This window comes from Anomaloglossus baeobatrachus, chromosome 5, assembly GCF_048569485.1.
Source record: "Anomaloglossus baeobatrachus isolate aAnoBae1 chromosome 5, aAnoBae1.hap1, whole genome shotgun sequence".
Taxonomy (NCBI): Eukaryota; Metazoa; Chordata; class Amphibia; order Anura; family Aromobatidae; genus Anomaloglossus; species Anomaloglossus baeobatrachus.
The window spans coordinates 60,830,117-60,848,090 of NC_134357.1; the positions used below are offsets into that span (position 1 = coordinate 60,830,117).

The 17,974-nt window shown below is 51.6% G+C and overlaps 1 protein-coding gene across 1 annotated transcript in view; it reads left to right on the forward strand.

Moving 5' to 3' along the window:
• The window catches only part of KNDC1 (kinase non-catalytic C-lobe domain containing 1), a 218,366-nt gene that overhangs the window by 132,517 nt on the left and 67,875 nt on the right, over window positions 1-17,974 (forward strand). The window contains exons 17-18 of the mRNA XM_075348552.1: window positions 1,145-1,512; window positions 14,644-14,737. Coding sequence (XP_075204667.1) covers window positions 1,145-1,512; window positions 14,644-14,737 — 462 coding nt within the window. The remainder of the gene's footprint in view (window positions 1-1,144; window positions 1,513-14,643; window positions 14,738-17,974) is intronic.

A 17,974-nucleotide genomic window follows, 5' to 3' on the forward strand; every position in this document is an offset into this window, starting at 1 on the left:
CTCTATTCCCCACCCAGCGCTACCACTTCCTCCTGCTTGACTTACAGCCTCCATATTGTGTGACTTCAGCTAAAGGAGACGTCTGTCTAGCAGGAGGTGGCGACGTTGGGTGGGGAATAGAGCTGGAGTGACCAAGGCTTCAGATCTACAGAAGCTCTTCAGCCTCATATGCATATCAGTTCAAACACTATTTCCAAGTAATGGAGAAATGGATTGACCAGCAATACCTTAACATGACCAGTCTATTCTTCAGTTGCTGAGATATTGGCTAATGAATTATGTAAATGATTCTGTAAATCTGAAGCCTCTGTCACGCTAGCTCTATTCCCCACACAACGCCACAACTCCCTCCTGCTTGGCTGACAGCCTCCATGCTGTGTGACTTCAGAAAAGAGACGTCTGTCAAGCAGGAGGAGGTGGAGACATTGGGTGGGGGATAGACCTGGAGTGACGGATACTTCAGATCTACAGAAGCTCTTCAGCCTCATTCACATATTAGTTCAAACAGTAATTTTTCAGTAATGGAGAAATGGATTGACCAGCAATACCTTTACACAACCACTCTGCTCCTCCTTTACTAAGGAATCCACTAATGAGGTCTGTAGATCTGAAGCCTCTGTCACACCAACTCTATTTCCAACACAGAGCTGTCTCCTCCTCCATATGACTGACGACTCCTCTTCCTGAAGTCGTATAGCATAGAGTCTATCAGTGAAGCAGATGTAGGTGAGACTGTGTGGGAAATAGAGCTGGAGTGACAGAGGCTTCAGATGTATGACATCCATTTGCATATCATTTCAACCGCTGATTTCTCAGTAATGGAGGAGCGGACTGGCCATGTAAAGGTATTGCTGGACTTGTCTTTGACAGAGCTACATGCACCTATAAATAATTTGGGCGGTGACGTCCTGCCGACAGGCTCCCTTTAGTTAGTTGCTGCTCATCTGCAGCCTGCCTCGTAATCTGAGCACTGCGGAGGTTTCCCCATGTGTTTGGCTTCTCGGCCCGATTTTCTGCTTTCAGACCATTTCTTCTCGTGACTCATCTCTGTTATTTTATGGCATTTTCTCTTTTCCGGCGCTCACGCTGTGAATTCTCCCATTCCTGACCTTTTTTTTTTTTTTTTTATTTCTTCCCGCTAAAGGTTGTGAGATGCAGGTGGCGGCGGGCACGGAGACAGACATGGCTGATTCTCCAGCACGGACCGCCGCCGGTAAGGATCAGCAGCCGCGTGCCCCCAGGGTGCCGGCGGGAAGTGAGGAGAACCTCGCATACAGAGCGTTCCCCGACTGTAACCGTCTGTGTATCAGTCCGGATTTCTCCGAAGACAATGAAGAGGTGAAGCAGCGAGAAAGCATGTCCGTCTGCCCGGCTGAGGTGTACCGCTGCAGCTCCGGGTGGCCCAGCGCCTTCTGCGGAGCCGAGATGTTTGACCCCGATGTCCAGCATTATGTTACCATCCTCGGACGGCAAAAGGATAAGTGTTCGAAGAGTATGGAGGCCAAGAGGCTGGTAGGTGTCTGCGGCTTGTCTCCGGTCTTGGTACTACACAGGGTTTACAGCTGTTTATTCTCCAGGGGTGTAAAGGGAGGCCCAGCTAAAGGGGTCTGGCCTCAATTCACAGTGCGCTGCGAACCTACGAAGCCCCCTCCTTCCTCCATTCACTGGAAACAGCGGCCCCCGGAGTTGAGTGGCTGTGATTTTATTGCTTTTAGTCATTCATCTTTTTACACTGTAAGGCTATGTGCACACAGTGCTTTATTCGCGGCGTTTTTGCGCGTTTTTCAGGTGCGTTTTTGGGCTCAAAACTGCATGACTTTGCTTCCCCAGCAAAGTCTGAGTTTTCATTTTTGCTGTCCGCACACAACTTTTTTTTTTTTTTTTTTTTAAGCTGCGTTTTTGAGCTTGAAAAAAAAAAATGGACATGTCAATTCTTTCCTTCGTTTTTCTGCGTTTTCCCCCCATGCAAGGCATTGGAAAAACGCAGAAAAACGCAGAGATCAAAAACGCACCAAATCGTGGTAAAAACGCATGCGTTTTTTGCCGCGGGTGCGTTTTTGTGCATTTTTAGCGGCCAAAAACGCAGTGTCAAAAAAACGCAGCGTGTGCACATAGCCTATCATTGTGAAAGCAAAGCTGCAGTATAAGGCCGTGTGCAAACAGTATGTTTTGTGCTGGTTTTTTTTTTTAATGCGTTTTTGCTTGCAGATTTGTCACAAACCTGAAAGAAATCCTTATCCCAGCAAAGTCGGGGAAAAAAGCCTGAAGTTTTGTGCACGTTCAGGATTTTCACTTTGCAGATTTGATGCAGAAAATAATCTGCTGCTTGTCCATTCTTTCTGCATTTTTTATCATGAAAGCATTGAAAAAATGTCTGCAACATAGGCACATAGCAAAGAAGGGCTGCAGTGTGTACATCGCCCAAAAACTAGTACTCTACCAGGAGACAGCTACGGCTAGGTTCACATTTCCGTTGTTTTGCATCAGTCACATGTGTCGCTTGACGCATGTGACTGATGCGTTGTACAGAATTTCATTGTCTGACTCCGTTGTGTGCGGGGGGCGGAGTTCGGGGTGGGTGGAGCCGAGCGGGGCCGTGGCGCTGAGGACGTCAGTGCCGTGGGGACTGCAGGACAGGTGAGTGTGTGTGTGTGTGTGTGTGTGTGTATACATGCTGAGTGCGGGAGGGGGCGGAGCCGAGCGGTGAAGTGTCGGGCTCCGTGCACAGCCAGGGTAAATATCGAGTAAAGGCAAAGCACTTTTTCTTTATCGTTCCTATGGGAGACCCAGACATTGGGTGTATAGCTTCTGCCTCCGGAGGACACACAAAGTACTACACTCAAAAGTGTAGTTCCTCCCTCTGAGCTTATACACCCCCTGGAGAACCAGATCTAGCCAGTTTATCGCTTTGTGTTCAGGAGGCATACATCCACACATGCATTCTCATCTGATTTTTCATTTTTGGAAAGAGTTTGAAGAAAAGCGGGTCCAAGTCTGGACCCCCGGCATGTCCCTTCTCACCCCACTGTGTCGGCGGTGCTGTTAAGGTTGATTCCAAGGCTGGAGCCTTACATGCCGCGCTCCTTCACCATCCCTCGGGCTCTGGCTTGAAGTGGGAGCCAGCACGGTTCTCCATGCTTGGCAGGAGACCGGTCTCCATCCGCAGCCCTTCAGGATCCTGCTGGAACGGAACACTCGCCCCCAGGGACTTGGAACCCTGCGTCTCAGCAGCTAAGTACCTGAGACGTTTATATATGGGGGTCCCTTGTACTTTATTGTTGTGGGAGAGTGTGCTGAGTGATTTTTGTGACATTTCCGGCGGGTTCTCTGGCTGTCGCCTGAGAACCGCGCCGATGGTGCCTGCGCGTCGGCCGCACCGCTCAAATTTAGGCCCCGGCTTCGCCAGAGGCCTACTTTCGGTTTCACTGCCCTCGCATGCCAGTCATGCAGGGGGACAGTGCGGCTCCGCCCAGCGGCCGTTCTGCACAGGGGAGGGACACTTCTCACTGAGTATATGTCTCCTCCCCTGTAGGTCTCTATGGCCCTCCAGATCCCGCTCTCAGAGTGAGTCCCGCCCCCTCTCTTCGCTCCGGCGCCATTTTCTCAGCATTCTTCCCTGCGATCAGCGCTGGCTGCAGCATCTCTGCTGAGGTGTTTGGGGGTCCGGACTTTGGGATCTGGAGGGCACACAAACCGCTCCAGCGGTCTGGTAAGCCACAACCTCCGGTTGTGGACCTTCTGTATATACTCTCTGGGGGTCATTCTGGCAGAGCCCCCACTTCAGCAGCATGTCTCACACGAGGAGCAAGGCTGCAAAGCTGTATTCAGTATGCACTGCATGTAAGCTCCTACTGTCTGAACCGAGCACCTATCCACATTGTGATGCCTGCTCTAACCTGACGATGCCTCAGCCTGGAATTGCCCCCCCAGTGGTCTCTCAGGCTGCTCCGGCTCCTGTGGCTGAACCCCCAGCTTGGGTAGAATCCTTTTCTAGGTCTATCTCCCAGTCTTTTGCCGATTCCATGGAACAGCTGTCCAGGACTTTGCTGAGCATGCATCAGCCCCCTTCACAGGGTGCCTCTGCTGCTAGGGCTCTCTCAGCGGAGCTCACAGAGGATTCATCTGGTCCCAGACCCCGTCCTCCTAAAAGGAGACGCAGGGCTCCCTCTCCTTCCTCGTCCCGCGGCTCTGTTTCAGACGCTGACTCGCGGGACGAGGAGGATGCCTTTACAGGGGGCTCGGAGGCTAACTCCATGTGCCCCATTGATCTGTCCGAAAGTGACTCAGATGTTAGTGATTTGATTGCGTCCATTAATTCTGTGCTGGATCTCAATCCGCCAGTATCAGAGGATCAACCCTCTCTGGCAGAAAAGCACCAGTTTACCTCGCCTAAGAGGACAAAGAGTGTGTTCTTTAACCACTCCAGTTTTCAGGCCGCTGTGACCAAGCCTTGGGCCTGTCCTGACAAACGCTTCCCAAAGCGTGGTTCTGATGACCGTTTTCCCTTTCCACCTGAGGTGGTCAAGGAGTGGGCTCATTCAGCAAAGGTAGACCCTCCGGTGTCTAGACTCTCAGCCCGGACCGTTGTGTCAGTGGCTGATGGCACCTCTCTTAAGGATTCCACTGACCGCCAGGTCGACCTTCTGGCCAAATCTGTATATGAGGCGGCAGGGGCCTCGTTCTCCCCAACTTTTGCAGCAGTGTGGGCTCTCAAAGCCATCTCTGCTTCTCTAGAGGGGATGCATTCCCTCGCCAGGGAATCTATGCCCGAAATGGTTACCTTAACTTCCCAAGCTTCAGCTTTTTCATCCTATGCCATGTCTGCCATGCTGGAAGCTTCTCACCGCACTGCGGTGGCTTCGGCTAATTCCCTCGCTATCCGCAGGATCCTGTGACTTCGAGAGTGGAAGGCAGATGCTTCCTAGAAGAAGTTCCTTGCTGGACTCCCTTTTGCTGGGTCCAGGCTGTTCGGTGAACAGCTGGATGAAATTATTAAGGAAGCTACTGGCGGGAAGAGTACTTCCATGCCACAAACCAAACCCAGGAAACCTGTCCAGGGTAGGAATCAGTCGAGGTTTCGTTCCTTTCGTTCCTCCAACTGGTCGTCCTCTAAGCCCTCGGCCTCGTCCACTAACTCAGCCAAGGACCAAAAATCCAGCTGGCGCACAAAAGCACGTCCACAGAAGACCGCAGGAGCTGCTGCCACTAAGGCAGCCTCCTCTTGACTATCTGTCCGTGCCAGCAACGTCCTTAGTCGGTGGCAGGCTCTCCCACTTTGGCGACGTGTGGTTTCAACACGTCTCCGATCAGTGGGTGCGGGATATCATCTCCCACGGCTACAGGATAGAATTCTCTTCCAGCCCGCCAAACAGATTTTTTTCTGTCAACTCCCCCCTGCTCCAAGGCCGCCGCCTTCTCTCAGGCCGTGGCATCCTTGCAGGCCAACGGAGTAATTGTACCGGTTCTCGCCCGGGAACGGTTCAGAGGTTTCTACTCAAATTTCTTCCTAGTCCCCAAAAAGGACGGTTCCTTCCGGCCCATCCTGGATCTCAAGCTTCTCAACAAGCATGTTCAGGTGCGGCATTTTCGCATGGAGTCTCTGCGGTCAGTCATTGCCTCAATGACCCAAGGGGATTTCCTGGCATCCATCGACATCAGAGATGCCTATCTACATGTGCCAATTGCAGTGTCACACCAGCGTTGGCTACGTTTTGCAATCGGAGAGGAACATTTCCAATTCGTGGCTCTCCCCTTCGGGTTAGCCACGACCCCTCGGGTATTCACCAAGGTCATGGCAGCAGTGGTTGCGGTTCTGCACCTCCAGGGGTTGGCAGTGATTCCTTACCTGGACGACCTTCTGGTCAAGGCTTCATCCAGCGCAGACTGTCAGCGGAGTGTCTCGCTCACTCTCGCCACTCTAGCCCAATTCGGGTGGCTTGTCAATCTGCCCAAATCCACTCTGACTCCGACCCAGAGGCTCACGTACCTAAGGATGCAGTTCGAAACTCTGCCGGCACTTGTGAAGCTGCCCTTAGTCAAACAGCAGTCCCTCCAACTGGCGGTGCGCTCTCTGCTGAGGTCCCACCGTTTTTCCATCAGGCACCTGATGCAGGTGCTGGGTCAGATGGTGGCGTCAATGGAGGCTGTTCCCTTTGCCCAGTTCCATCTGCGTCCTCTGCAGCTGGACATTCTCCGCTGTTGGGACAAGCGGCCTTCCTCCTTGCACAGGCTAGTGGCTCTGTCGCCACAGACCAGGAGCTCTCTTCAGTGGTGGCTTCAGCCCCTCTCTCTGTCTCAGGGGCGCTCCTTCCTGGCCCCGTCCTGGGTGATCCTCACCACGGATGCCAGTCTATCCGGCTGGGGAGCGGTATGTCTCCACCACCGAGCGCAGGGCACTTGGACTCCGTCCGAGTCAGCCCTCTCGATCAATGTGCTGGAAACCAGAGCTGTGTTTCTAGCTCTCCTAGCCTTTCACCACCTGTTGGCGGGCAAGCACATCCGAGTCCAGTCAGACAACGCGACAGCGGTTGCCTACATCAATCACCAAGGCGGGACACGCAGCCGCCTGGCAATGTTGGAGGTTCAACGCATCCTTCAAAGGACGGAGGACTCGAAGTCCACCATATCCGCAGTCCACATCCCAGGCGTGGAAAACTGGGAAGCAGATTATCTCAGCCGTCAAACCGTGGACAGCGGCGAGTGGTCCCTGCATCCGGCAGTGTTTCAGTCAATCTGCCGCAAGTGGGGCACTCCGGAAGTGGACCTAATGGCATCCCGTCACAACAACAAGGTTCCGGTTTACGTGGCTCGCTCCCACGATCCTCAGGCCTTTGCAGTGGACGCTCTGGTTCAAGACTGGTCCCAGTTTCATCTGTCCTACGTGTTTCCCCCTCTAGCTCTTTCCCAGAGTCCTGCGCAAGATCAGAATGGAGGGCCGTCGGGTCATCCTCATTGCCCCGGACTGGCCCAGGCGAGCTTGGTATCCAGACCTGCTCCATCTGTCCGTAGAGGTGCCGTGGCATGTTCCGGACCGTCCAGACCTTCTCTCACAAGGTCCGTTTTTCCGCCAGAATTCTGCGGCTCTGAGATTGACGGCATGGCTGTCCTGGTGTCGCTCTTCCGGGCATTCTCCTTGGCCTTTTTCCTTGCCGACCCTTCTGTCTTTTCTACAGTCCTGTCTGCAACTTGGACTGTCCCTCAACTCTCTCAAGGGATAAGTCTCAGCTTTGTCAGTTCTGTTCCAGCGGCGTATCGCCCGGCTGGCTCAGGTCCGCACCTTCATGCAAGGTGCGTCTCACATCATCCCGCCTTACCGGCGGCCCTTGGATCCCTGGGACCTCAATTTGGTTCTCACGGTTTTGCAGAAACCCCCCTTTGAGCCTCTTAGGGAGGTTTCTTTGTTTCGTCTTTCACAGAAAGTGGTCTTTCTAGTGGCCATAACTTCCCTCAGGAGAGTCTCTGATTTAGCTGCGCTCTCTTCGGAGTCACCTTTTTTGGTTTTTCATCAAGACAAGGTGGTTCTCCGTCCGACTCCGGACTTTCTCCCTAAGGTGGTTTCTCCTTTCCACCTTAACCAGGACATTACCCTACCTTCCTTTTGTCCGGCTCCTGTTCATCGCTTTGAAAAAGCGTTGCATACTCTTGATCTGGTGCGGGCGCTCCGGATCTATGTGTCTCGCACCGCTGCTCTTAGGCGGTGCACCTCTCTTTTTGTGCTAACCACAGGTCGGCGTAAGGGCCTTTCTGCTTCTAAGCCGACCTTAGCCCGTTGGATTAGGTCAACCATTTCGGATGCCTACCAGTGTTCTCAGGTGCCTCCCCCGCCGGGGATCAAGGCACACTCGACCAGAGCTGTCGGTGCCTCTTGGGCTTTCAGGCACCAGGCTACGGCTCAGCAAGTCTGTCAGGCTGCCACTTGGACTAGCCTGCATACCTTTTTAAAGCACTACCAAGTGCATGCTCATGCTTCGGCAGATGCGAGCTTGGGCAGACGCATCCTTCAGGCGGCTGTCGCCCACTTGTGAAGTTAGGCTCCGCCTACTTCTCAGTTTTTCTGTTTATTCCCACCCATGGACTGCTTTGAGACGTCCCAATGTCTGGGTCTCCCATAGGAACGATAAAGAAAAAGAGAATTTTGTTTACTTACCGTAAATTCTTTTTCTTATAGTTCCGTATTGGGAGACCCAGCACCCTCCCTGTTGCCTGTTGGCAGTTTCTTGTTCCGCGTGTTATCACCGACTGTTGTCGTAGACAGAAGCTCCGGTTGTTCCGGTTCTTGCTCTGTTTTTACTTGTGGGTGGCTATTCTCCTTCAGCTTTTGCACTAAACTGGCTAGATCTGGTTCTCCAGGGGGTGTATAAGCTCAGAGGGAGGAGCTACACTTTTGAGTGTAGTACTTTGTGTGTCCTCCGGAGGCAGAAGCTATACACCCAATGTCTGGGTCTCCCAATACGGAACTATAAGAAAAAGAATTTACGGTAAGTAAACAAAATTCTCTTTTTTGCTTGGTCACCCGATATTTATCTTGGTTACCAGCGTACACCGCTTAGCGCTTGCTCCCTGCACCCGTAACCAGTGTAAATACCATGTAACTAACCAAAACGCATTGCTTAGTAACCCGATGTGTATCCTGGTTACGTGTACAGAGAGCCAGAGAGCGCATGCGCAGTGAAATCCTACGGATTGCGCTGCTCAAAAAACGTTACATTCTGCGTTGCACCCGCCCGGCGGTCAGTCAAAAAACGTCTGACCACGTTGCTTTTTTGCTGCATTGGTTTTATGCAAATAAATGCAAATAAAAAGCTGCTTTTTACAGGACCAGCAAAAGCTATGAGGTTCCAGAAATCGCACACGCACACTTGCTTTTTTTTCCTAACTGAATGGAAAACTGGGCGGCACAGTGGCTCTGTGGTTAGCACTCTAGGGTGGCCCTGTGGTTAGCACTCTAGGGTGGCTCTGTGGTTGGCGCTCTAGGGTGGCTCTGTGGTTGGCGCTCTAGGGTGGCTCTGTGGTTGGCGCTCTAGGGTGGCTCTGTGGTTGGCGCTCTAGGGTGGCTCTGTGGTTGGCGCTCTAGGGTGGCTCTGTGGTTGGCGCTCTAGGGTGGCTCTGTGGTTGGCGCTCTAGGGTGGCTCTGTGGTTGGCGCTCTAGGGTGGCTCTGTGGTTGGCGCTCTAGGGTGGCTCTGTGGTTGGCGCTCTAGGGTGGCTCTGTGGTTGGCGCTCTAGGGTGGCTCTGTGGTTGGCGCTCTAGGGTGGCTCTGTGGTTGGCGCTCTAGGGTGGCTCTGTGGTTGGCGCTCTAGGGTGGCTCTGTGGTTGGCGCTCTAGGGTGGCTCTGTGGTTGGCGCTCTAGGGTGGCTCTGTGGTTGGCGCTCTAGGGTGGCTCTGTGGTTGGCGCTCTACGGTGGCTCATTGAAAGGAATGAGAGAGGCCAACAACACAACTGCGTTTTTATTTTATGTTTTGTTTCATTTTTGTTGCTTTTGTAGTGAATGAAAGTAAATTTATTTAGATGTGTACTGTAGGCAAACGACACAGCGAAAACACAGATTTATTTTTTTTCTTTTTCTTCCAAGAGAATCAAATTTTGGTGCAGAAAATGCAGCAAAAACGCCACATGTGAATACAGCCTAAAGCATAAGGGAATGTGAAGGCAGCTGTCAGTGATGACTCCAGAGATGGAGTTCAGACTACCAATCTGATAATGTCAGCGATGCCAGCCAATCTTTGCTTAAAAAAAATAATAAATAAAATACACATCGTCTGATAATTAGTCATATTTTATTATTTATTTTTTTTTTTTTTTAGCAGACACATTTTACCCATGAATTGAGAATGAATCCTCAGTCCAGGAGGAGGAGGATGAAGCAGATTTGTCTGATAAGATGTCTCATATAGTTTCTTATTTTCACATGTACTATTTATATATGAAATAGAAAATTAAAGAGAATCTGTCACCAATCTTTTTGCCACCTAATCTGAGAGCAGCATAACGTATGGGCAGAGATCCTGATTCCAGTGATGTGTCACTTACTGCGCTGCTTTAGTGTAGTTTTGATAAAATCACTGTGTAATCACTAGGAGATTATCACTACAGGACTACTTGGTGTGCTGCCAGTTAGTCCAGCGTATTCATGAACTCTGTATAACTGCTAGATCCACAGCAGAGAAAACAATGATTTTATCAGAATGACAGCAAACGGCTCAGTAAGTGACACATCGCTGGAATCGGGGTCTCTGCCCCTACGTTATGCTGCTCTCAGATGGGGGAGCAAAAACCTGGTGACAGATTCCAGTAGTTTTTCACTCTTTAAATGGAATGGACCCATGAATGTTTTTGGTTTTTTTTTTTTTTTTTTTTTTAAAATCTACTTGCCAAGGGTTTTTGTTGAAATGCATGACGCAGAGATGTTCCTGCTGTAATGGTTGGCAGGATTTGGTAATCATAGGAAGCATGTGTGTGAGATTTCTGAAATCTGTGTTTGACTAAGGGCAGCTCTTAAGTCTTCTGCTCTTTTTTTTTTTTTTTGTTTTTAAATCACTGCAAAAACTATAGATTTAAAAAATAAATCTAACACAAATGCATCATAAAGTAAAGATTTTTATGTAAATGTTGGCTGATCAACTGTCCGCTCTCACTCCTGACTCCTCCATATACATGCATGCTCGGTTCAGCTGAGGGTGCATATGCTTACAATCAGGGGAGAGTAGTAAGCTAATGCTATACTCTTCTGGCAGGATAAAGGAATTGAAACTGAACATGCCCCATCCTTTTCTTCCCTAACACCCATTGGAAGAGTGTACATAGTTTCTCATACATATTAGTGGGTCCGCTGACTGCTCTCTGAGTATTGCCCTTTAGCCCTTTACCGTATTTTTCGGACTATAAGACGCACCTGACCATAAGACGCACCCTGGTTTTAGAGGAGGAAAATAAAATTTTAACCAAAAAATGTGGTCATGACACACTTATGGGGCAAGAATCTGCTCCTGACACTGTTATGGGGGTAATGTCCCCAAATTCTCTACTAAGGTACCCCATTCTGGTAACTATCCTCCTGCCTTGTATATGATCCTGCTCATATACCCCATCCTGCTATATACCCCCATCCATCCTGCTCATATACCCCCATCCTGCTCATATACCCCCATCCTGCTCATATATCCCCATCCTGCTCATATACCCCCATCCTGCTCATATATCCCCATCCTGCTCATATATCCCCATCCTGCTCATATATCCCCATCCTGCTCATATACCCCCATCCATCCTGCTCATATACCCCCATCCATCCTGCTCATATACCCCCATCCATCCTGCTCATATACCCCCATCCATCCTGCTCATATACCCCCATCCATCCTGCTCATATACCCCCATCCATCCTGCTCATATACCCCCATCCATCCTGCTCATATACCCCCATCCATCCTGCTCATATACCCCCATCCATCCTGCTCATATACCCCCATCCATCCTGCTCATATACCCCCATCCATCCTGCTCATATACCCCCATCCATCCTGCTCATATACCCCCATCCATCCTGCTCATATACCCCCATCCATCCTGCTCCTAAAATGCCCCCATCCTAGTATATGGCCTGTATCCTATGGCACAGAAAAAAAAAAATAAACGTTTATACTCGCCTTCCCTCACTCCCTGCAGCACCGATCATCTTCCTCTCGGTTTCAGCTGCAGTGCCGCTGAGTGGAGCCGTCACGTTATCTGCAGCATCGCGATGTCTTCCTGTCTGTGCCGGTCAGCTGGTCTGTGTGGATACTAGCGGCGCGCACAGCGATGACGTCATCGCTGTGCTCACCGCTCTCTACACAGATCAGCTGACCGGCACAGACAGGAAGACATCGCGATGCTGCAGGGGGACGGCTCCACACACGGTGATGAGTGAGTGTACTGACTCACTGCCCCCCCGCACTGATGATGATGCACGGGAGCAGTGAATACAGCCGCACATGATCACTCCAGGCTGTAGTTGCCAGGGGCGATCATGCGGGCCGGCTGTTAATTATGCGCGCACCCCCTGCTCATCATCCCGCCCATCACCCCGCCCACCTGTCTGCCCTGGCTTCAGTGCTGAGAGATGATGGGCGGGAGGATGGGCGTGCATATGAAATGAGCGGGCCCACGTGGTCACGGCAGGCGCTGCTGCAACCTGCTCGTGCCCCGATGACCCGCTCCACCGCAGCACCCTCATTCCCCGCAGCCACATTGAGACCATAAGATGCAACCCCCACTTTCCCCCAACATTTGGGGGGAAAAAAGTGCGTCTTATAGTCCGAAAAATACGGTAGTTATTTTTATTGTAATTGTTAGTTTTTGAAAGGTGTCTGGCTCCTTCTTCTACACGGTCAACTTCTACTGGACTGAGCATGTTACCGTAGGGAGGGAAGAATAAACTAATGACGCCTCTTCTTTCATGGGACCAAAGGATCCGCTATGTTAAAAGCTAAGTTTGATGCCTTATCATGCACCCCTCCCCCACATCTGCCCTCTGTTGAAGAGTCAAGACCACCCCATACTGATACTGATGCATGATACTGGACTCTGTGGGTTTGGCCAGATTTTATCCAAGGTTTATAGGTTCCTTAAAGGGGTTGTCCAGAGTTGAAGAGTTTGGCCACTACTTTTTATATTGATGTCCTATCCTTACAACATGCCATTTCATTGTTTATTTTATGCTTGATGGGTATGTAGCATAGCACAATATTTTAGTTTTTGTTCTTTTGTTCAACAGCGACTGTATGACTTAAGGCCCCTTTACACACTGCAACATCGCAAACGACATTGCTGTAACGTCACCGGTTTTATGACGTAATAGCGACCTCCCCAGCGACATTGCAGTGTGTGAAACACATCAGCGACCTGGCCCCTGCTGTGAAGTTGCTGATCGCTACAAATCGTTCAGGACCATTCTTTGGTCCTTTGTTTCCCGCTGTGCAGCAAAGTCTCAGTGTGTAAAAGGACTTTACAGCGACTTCGTTAGCGACTTCCCTTTCAAAAAGCTGCTTTACAACGTCCCCAAAGACTAGCTAGGTCGTTCTGCAGGTCCGGATCGCTGTTGCGTCGTTGGCCAGGTTTGCCTGTTTGACAGCTCACCAGATACTTTGTACCGATCCCGGCCAGGTTGGGATCGCTGGTGGGATCGCTAGAAAGTCTCAGTGTGTAAAGGGGCCTTAAGACCCAGAAGGTCAAAATTTATTTTTTCTGTATCCTGAGTGCTTTCAATAAACTGGTGGATATTTATCTACTACTCTTAGGATAGGTCATCAGTGTCTGATAGGCCGAGGCGCGACACCCGACAGTCCCGCCGATCAGCTGTTCTCGGTCCTGGTGGCGGTAGTAGGTGCTCCGTTCCAGAGCTTCCTCATCTTTTGATAGCGGTCGCAGCCGGGTACTGCATATCTGCTTACTATTTATTCATCTGAATGGGAGGCAGATGTGCAGTTTTCGGCCGTGGCCACTACCAGAAGACTGGGCAGCTCCGGAACTGAGCGTTTACATCTGCCTACCGCTGGCTCTGAACTGTTGATCGCCGAGTGTGCTGGGTGTCCTGCCCCGGGCGATCAGACATTGATGAACTATCCTAAGGATAGACCATAAATGTAAAAGTAGTGGACAACTTCTTCAAAGGAAACCTGTCACCGAATGTTCATAATAGTTACCTAACGGTCGGTATGGAGCAAACGGTCGGATGGGTGACTCCTTTCTCCGGGTCCCGCACCTCCTCTTTCGGCCATCTTTGTGCTCCTTCTGAAGCTAGTGTGGATGACACGTTCTACGTCATCTACACTAGCCGACATTGAGGACTTGTGCAGTGCACTTTGATCTGACCTGAATATTGTAGTGCGCCTGCGCGGGACCTTCACGCCGCCTCATGTAGATGACGTAGAACGCGTCATCCACACTAGCTTCAGAAGCAGCACAAAGATGTCCGAAAGAGGGGGCGCGGGACCCGGAGAAAGTAGACGCCCATCCGACCCCCTGCTCCGCCCCAACCGTTGGGTAAGTATTATGAACATCCGGTGACAGGTTCTCTTTAAGGTATTAACTTATCATTCAGAAGAATACTAGCTGATCTGCAGTTGTCGGTAGAATCCTCTTCAGCCTCCACCGGAGCGACTAGCTGCCCGCTCGGCATGATATCTGATATTGATGACATCGGTATCATTAGTCTGGACAACCCCTTTAAGGCAGGAACATGCACTGTATAAAGTAGGAACGCAAAGTCCTTCCCTTCGTTTTAATATAAGGAGCAGTTGTCTGGAGGATCTGATAGAAGCCCTTATGGGCAGTCAGTGTCTTCTCATCAGTTGGATTGTAATTATCAGCTGCCTCCGGTTATAATGGCGTTTTTCACAGGTACAGATGACTTGTTAGCGCCATTTACAACCCCATATTTAGCACTTTTCCCTCGTGTAGCACTTCAGCGGCAGAAGTCACTTGTGGTCCTGACTCGCTGATGTAAAAATGTAATTGCCTCCAGGATTAGATCCTGTGGGAACTTTCATCCTATGCGATGAATATTCTGCCCAGGGATAACACTTGGGGTCAATTAAGAAAGGACGACAATGATGGATAAATATATAAACCATATTGTAAATGGGATTTTATTTCTCTCTTCTGCAGGAACTGGAGCAGCAGCTGATGATTGAGACCAAAAATTACCGGAAAACGGTGAAGCTTTACCAGAATCTAATGCTGAAGGGGAAAAGGAGTAAAGGTAAATCACACCGGCGAGTCTGGACATGGGGCCGCGGATAAGAGGTGCGGAGACTGGAAAACATCCAATGGATTCGGTGGAGGGCGGGTTATTATTGGAAAAAGTGTGAAAGTGAAAGATTGCACATGATCGTGGCAAATTTGGGTTAAAATAATTACTTACCTGTTAAAATCCTCTGTGCCAATCCAGTTTCCCGCCAGTCACTGTACTGATGATGTGTAGTCTACCACATATGAGCACTAAAGCCGGTCGCTGGCCTTGGCGTTTGCCACCAGTCATGTCCAATATCTTGTAGAAATCTTACAGCTTATGTGGCACCCAAGATAATCCAACTTACTGTCGCCCAGCTCTGCTCAGTGTGCCAGTATGGTGATTGCATATGGTGCCCAAGTCCATCATGTCCTGAAATTTTAGAGCTCCTGTCCCTTATACTTTGTGGTTAAGGCCTCTTTCACACATCTGTTTTTTGCCATCAGGCGTATTACGGATAAAACAGATCCCAAACTTTTGTTTGCGGTCGCCGGAAGAAACGTCCCAAGCAATGTTTTTTGTAACCGGCGAAAAAACGAAAGGAGACGGATCCTTCATTATCCGAATAAAGCCGGAATCAGGCAACGGATCCATTTTTTATTTCTGGGCATGCCCACGACGGGTGTAAAATTCAGTTCCCTCTCATTCTCTCTGTCTGTCTCCCGGTCTCTCTGTCTGTCTCCCGGTCTCTCTGTCTGTCTCCCGGTCTCTCTGTCTGTCTCCCGGTCTCTCTGTCGGTCTCCCTCCCGGTCTCTCTGTCGGTCTCCCTCCCGGTCTCTCTGTCGGTCTCCCTCCCGGTCTCTCTGTCGGTCTCCCTCCCGGTCTCTCTGTCGGTCTCCCTCCCGGTCTCTCTGTCGGTCTCCCTCCCGGTCTCTCTGTCGGTCTCCCTCCCGGTCTCTCTGTCGGTCTCCCTCCCGGTCTCTCTGTCGGTCTCCCTCCCGGTCTCTCTGTCGGTCTCCCTCCCGGTCTCTCTGTCGGTCTCCCTCCCGGTCTCTCTGTCGGTCTCCCTCCCGGTCTCTCTGTCGGTCTCCCTCCCGGTCTCTCTGTCGGTCTCCCTCCCGGTCTCTCTGTCGGTCTCCCTCCCGGTCTCTCTGTCGGTCTCCCTCCCGGTCTCTCTGTCGGTCTCCCTCCCGGTCTCTCTGTCGGTCTCCCTCCCGGTCTCTCTGTCGGTCTCCCTCCCGGTCTCTCTGTCGGTCTCCCTCCCGGTCTCTCTGTCGGTCTCCCTCCCGGTCTCTCTGTCGGTCTCCCTCCCGGTCTCTCTGTCGGTCTCCCTCCCGGTCTCTCTGTCGGTCTCCCTCCCGGTCTCTCTGTCGGTCTCCCTCCCGGTCTCTCTGTCGGTCTCCCTCCCGGTCTCTCTGTCGGTCTCCCTCCCGGTCTCTCTGTCGGTCTCCCTCCCGGTCTCTCTGTCGGTCTCCCTCCCGGTCTCTCTGTCGGTCTCCCTCCCGGTCTCTCTGTCGGTCTCCCTCCCGGTCTCTCTGTCGGTCTCCCTCCCGGTCTCTCTGTCGGTCTCCCTCCCGGTCTCTCTGTCGGTCTCCCTCCCGGTCTCTCTGTCGGTCTCCCTCCCGGTCTCTCTGTCGGTCTCCCTCCCGGTCTCTCTGTCGGTCTCCCTCCCGGTCTCTCTGTCGGTCTCCCTCCCGGTCTCTCTGTCGGTCTCCCTCCCGGTCTCTCTGTCGGTCTCCCTCCCGGTCTCTCTGTCGGTCTCCCTCCCGGTCTCTCTGTCGGTCTCCCTCCCGGTCTCTCTGTCGGTCTCCCTCCCGGTCTCTCTGTCGGTCTCCCTCCCGGTCTCTCTGTCGGTCTCCCTCCCGGTCTCTCTGTCGGTCTCCCTCCCGGTCTCTCTGTCGGTCTCCCTCCCGGTCTCTCTGTCGGTCTCCCTCCCGGTCTCTCTGTCGGTCTCCCTCCCGGTCTCTCTGTCGGTCTCCCTCCCGGTCTCTCTGTCGGTCTCCCTCCCGGTCTCTCTGTCGGTCTCCCTCCCGGTCTCTCTGTCGGTCTCCCTCCCGGTCTCTCTGTCGGTCTCCCTCCCGGTCTCTCTGTCGGTCTCCCTCCCGGTCTCTCTGTCGGTCTCCCTCCCGGTCTCTCTGTCGGTCTCCCTCCCGGTCTCTCTGTCGGTCTCCCTCCCGGTCTCTCTGTCGGTCTCCCTCCCGGTCTCTCTGTCGGTCTCCCTCCCGGTCTCTCTGTCGGTCTCCCTCCCGGTCTCTCTGTTGGTCTCCCTGTCTCTCATCATTGCAGGGGGGAACTTGTCCGTTGATTCTTGGTGCCCAATCAGCGGTCATCATGAATCGGAGTCTGGCTGTGTGATTGCAGCCAGGTATGTGGAACACTTTGACCAGAGGCCATGGGAATAGAAGAGATTGGTTCGAAGCCGACTTTCCCTCTGCATGGCTTTAGGTGATTGACAGCTTTCTCCCTTGTGTGTACATGGGGAGGAGACCTGTCAATCAGGGGCAGGAGCCAGACTATTCTAATGTACTCATATCGTACTCGTCCGCAACTTTCTATGTTTTCTCTTAAACGGCCGACTCTGATTTATGCTCCCTGAAGTTTGGGCAGCATGAATCCACTGACATTTTCCCCTTAAAGGGAACCATCAACCAAACTATGGGAAGCCTAAATCACAGACCGACTGTGTTACTCGCGTCATGTTTGATTATTCTGAAATGTTGTGGTGTATCAGAGAGAACATCTGAGGGGACTATGATCACTGGTCAGAGGACGGACCCCCGTGATGTCTCCCCACCCCACTCTCCTGGGCTGACGGGGCTCCACTTGTCTGTTTCTGCATGTGTAGGGAGAGACCTGTCAGTCCGAAGGTAACATTCGGAGACTCTAGCAGTATACCCCTATTTGTGATTAGTCCCTGTTTACCGTTTTAAAATATTGTTCTCTTAAGGACCACAGTGTTTGAGTAAAACATACGTGGCTGCAATAATGGAGCCGGTCTGTGATTCGTGCTGCCCGTGGATATTCCCATCCTTGCATACAATTCCCCATCCATAGACTAGGTCAGTGATGGCGAACCTGTGGCACTCCAGCTGTTGCAAAACTACAATTCCCATCATGCCTGGCCATTCAAAGCAAAAGCTTTGGCTGTGAAGACATGATGGGAATTGTAGTTTTGCAACAGCTGGAGTGCCACAGGTTCGCCATCACTGTGATATTGTGCTGATCGCTGGAGAAATCCAGCCACTGGGGCATTCATTGCTCCGGAGA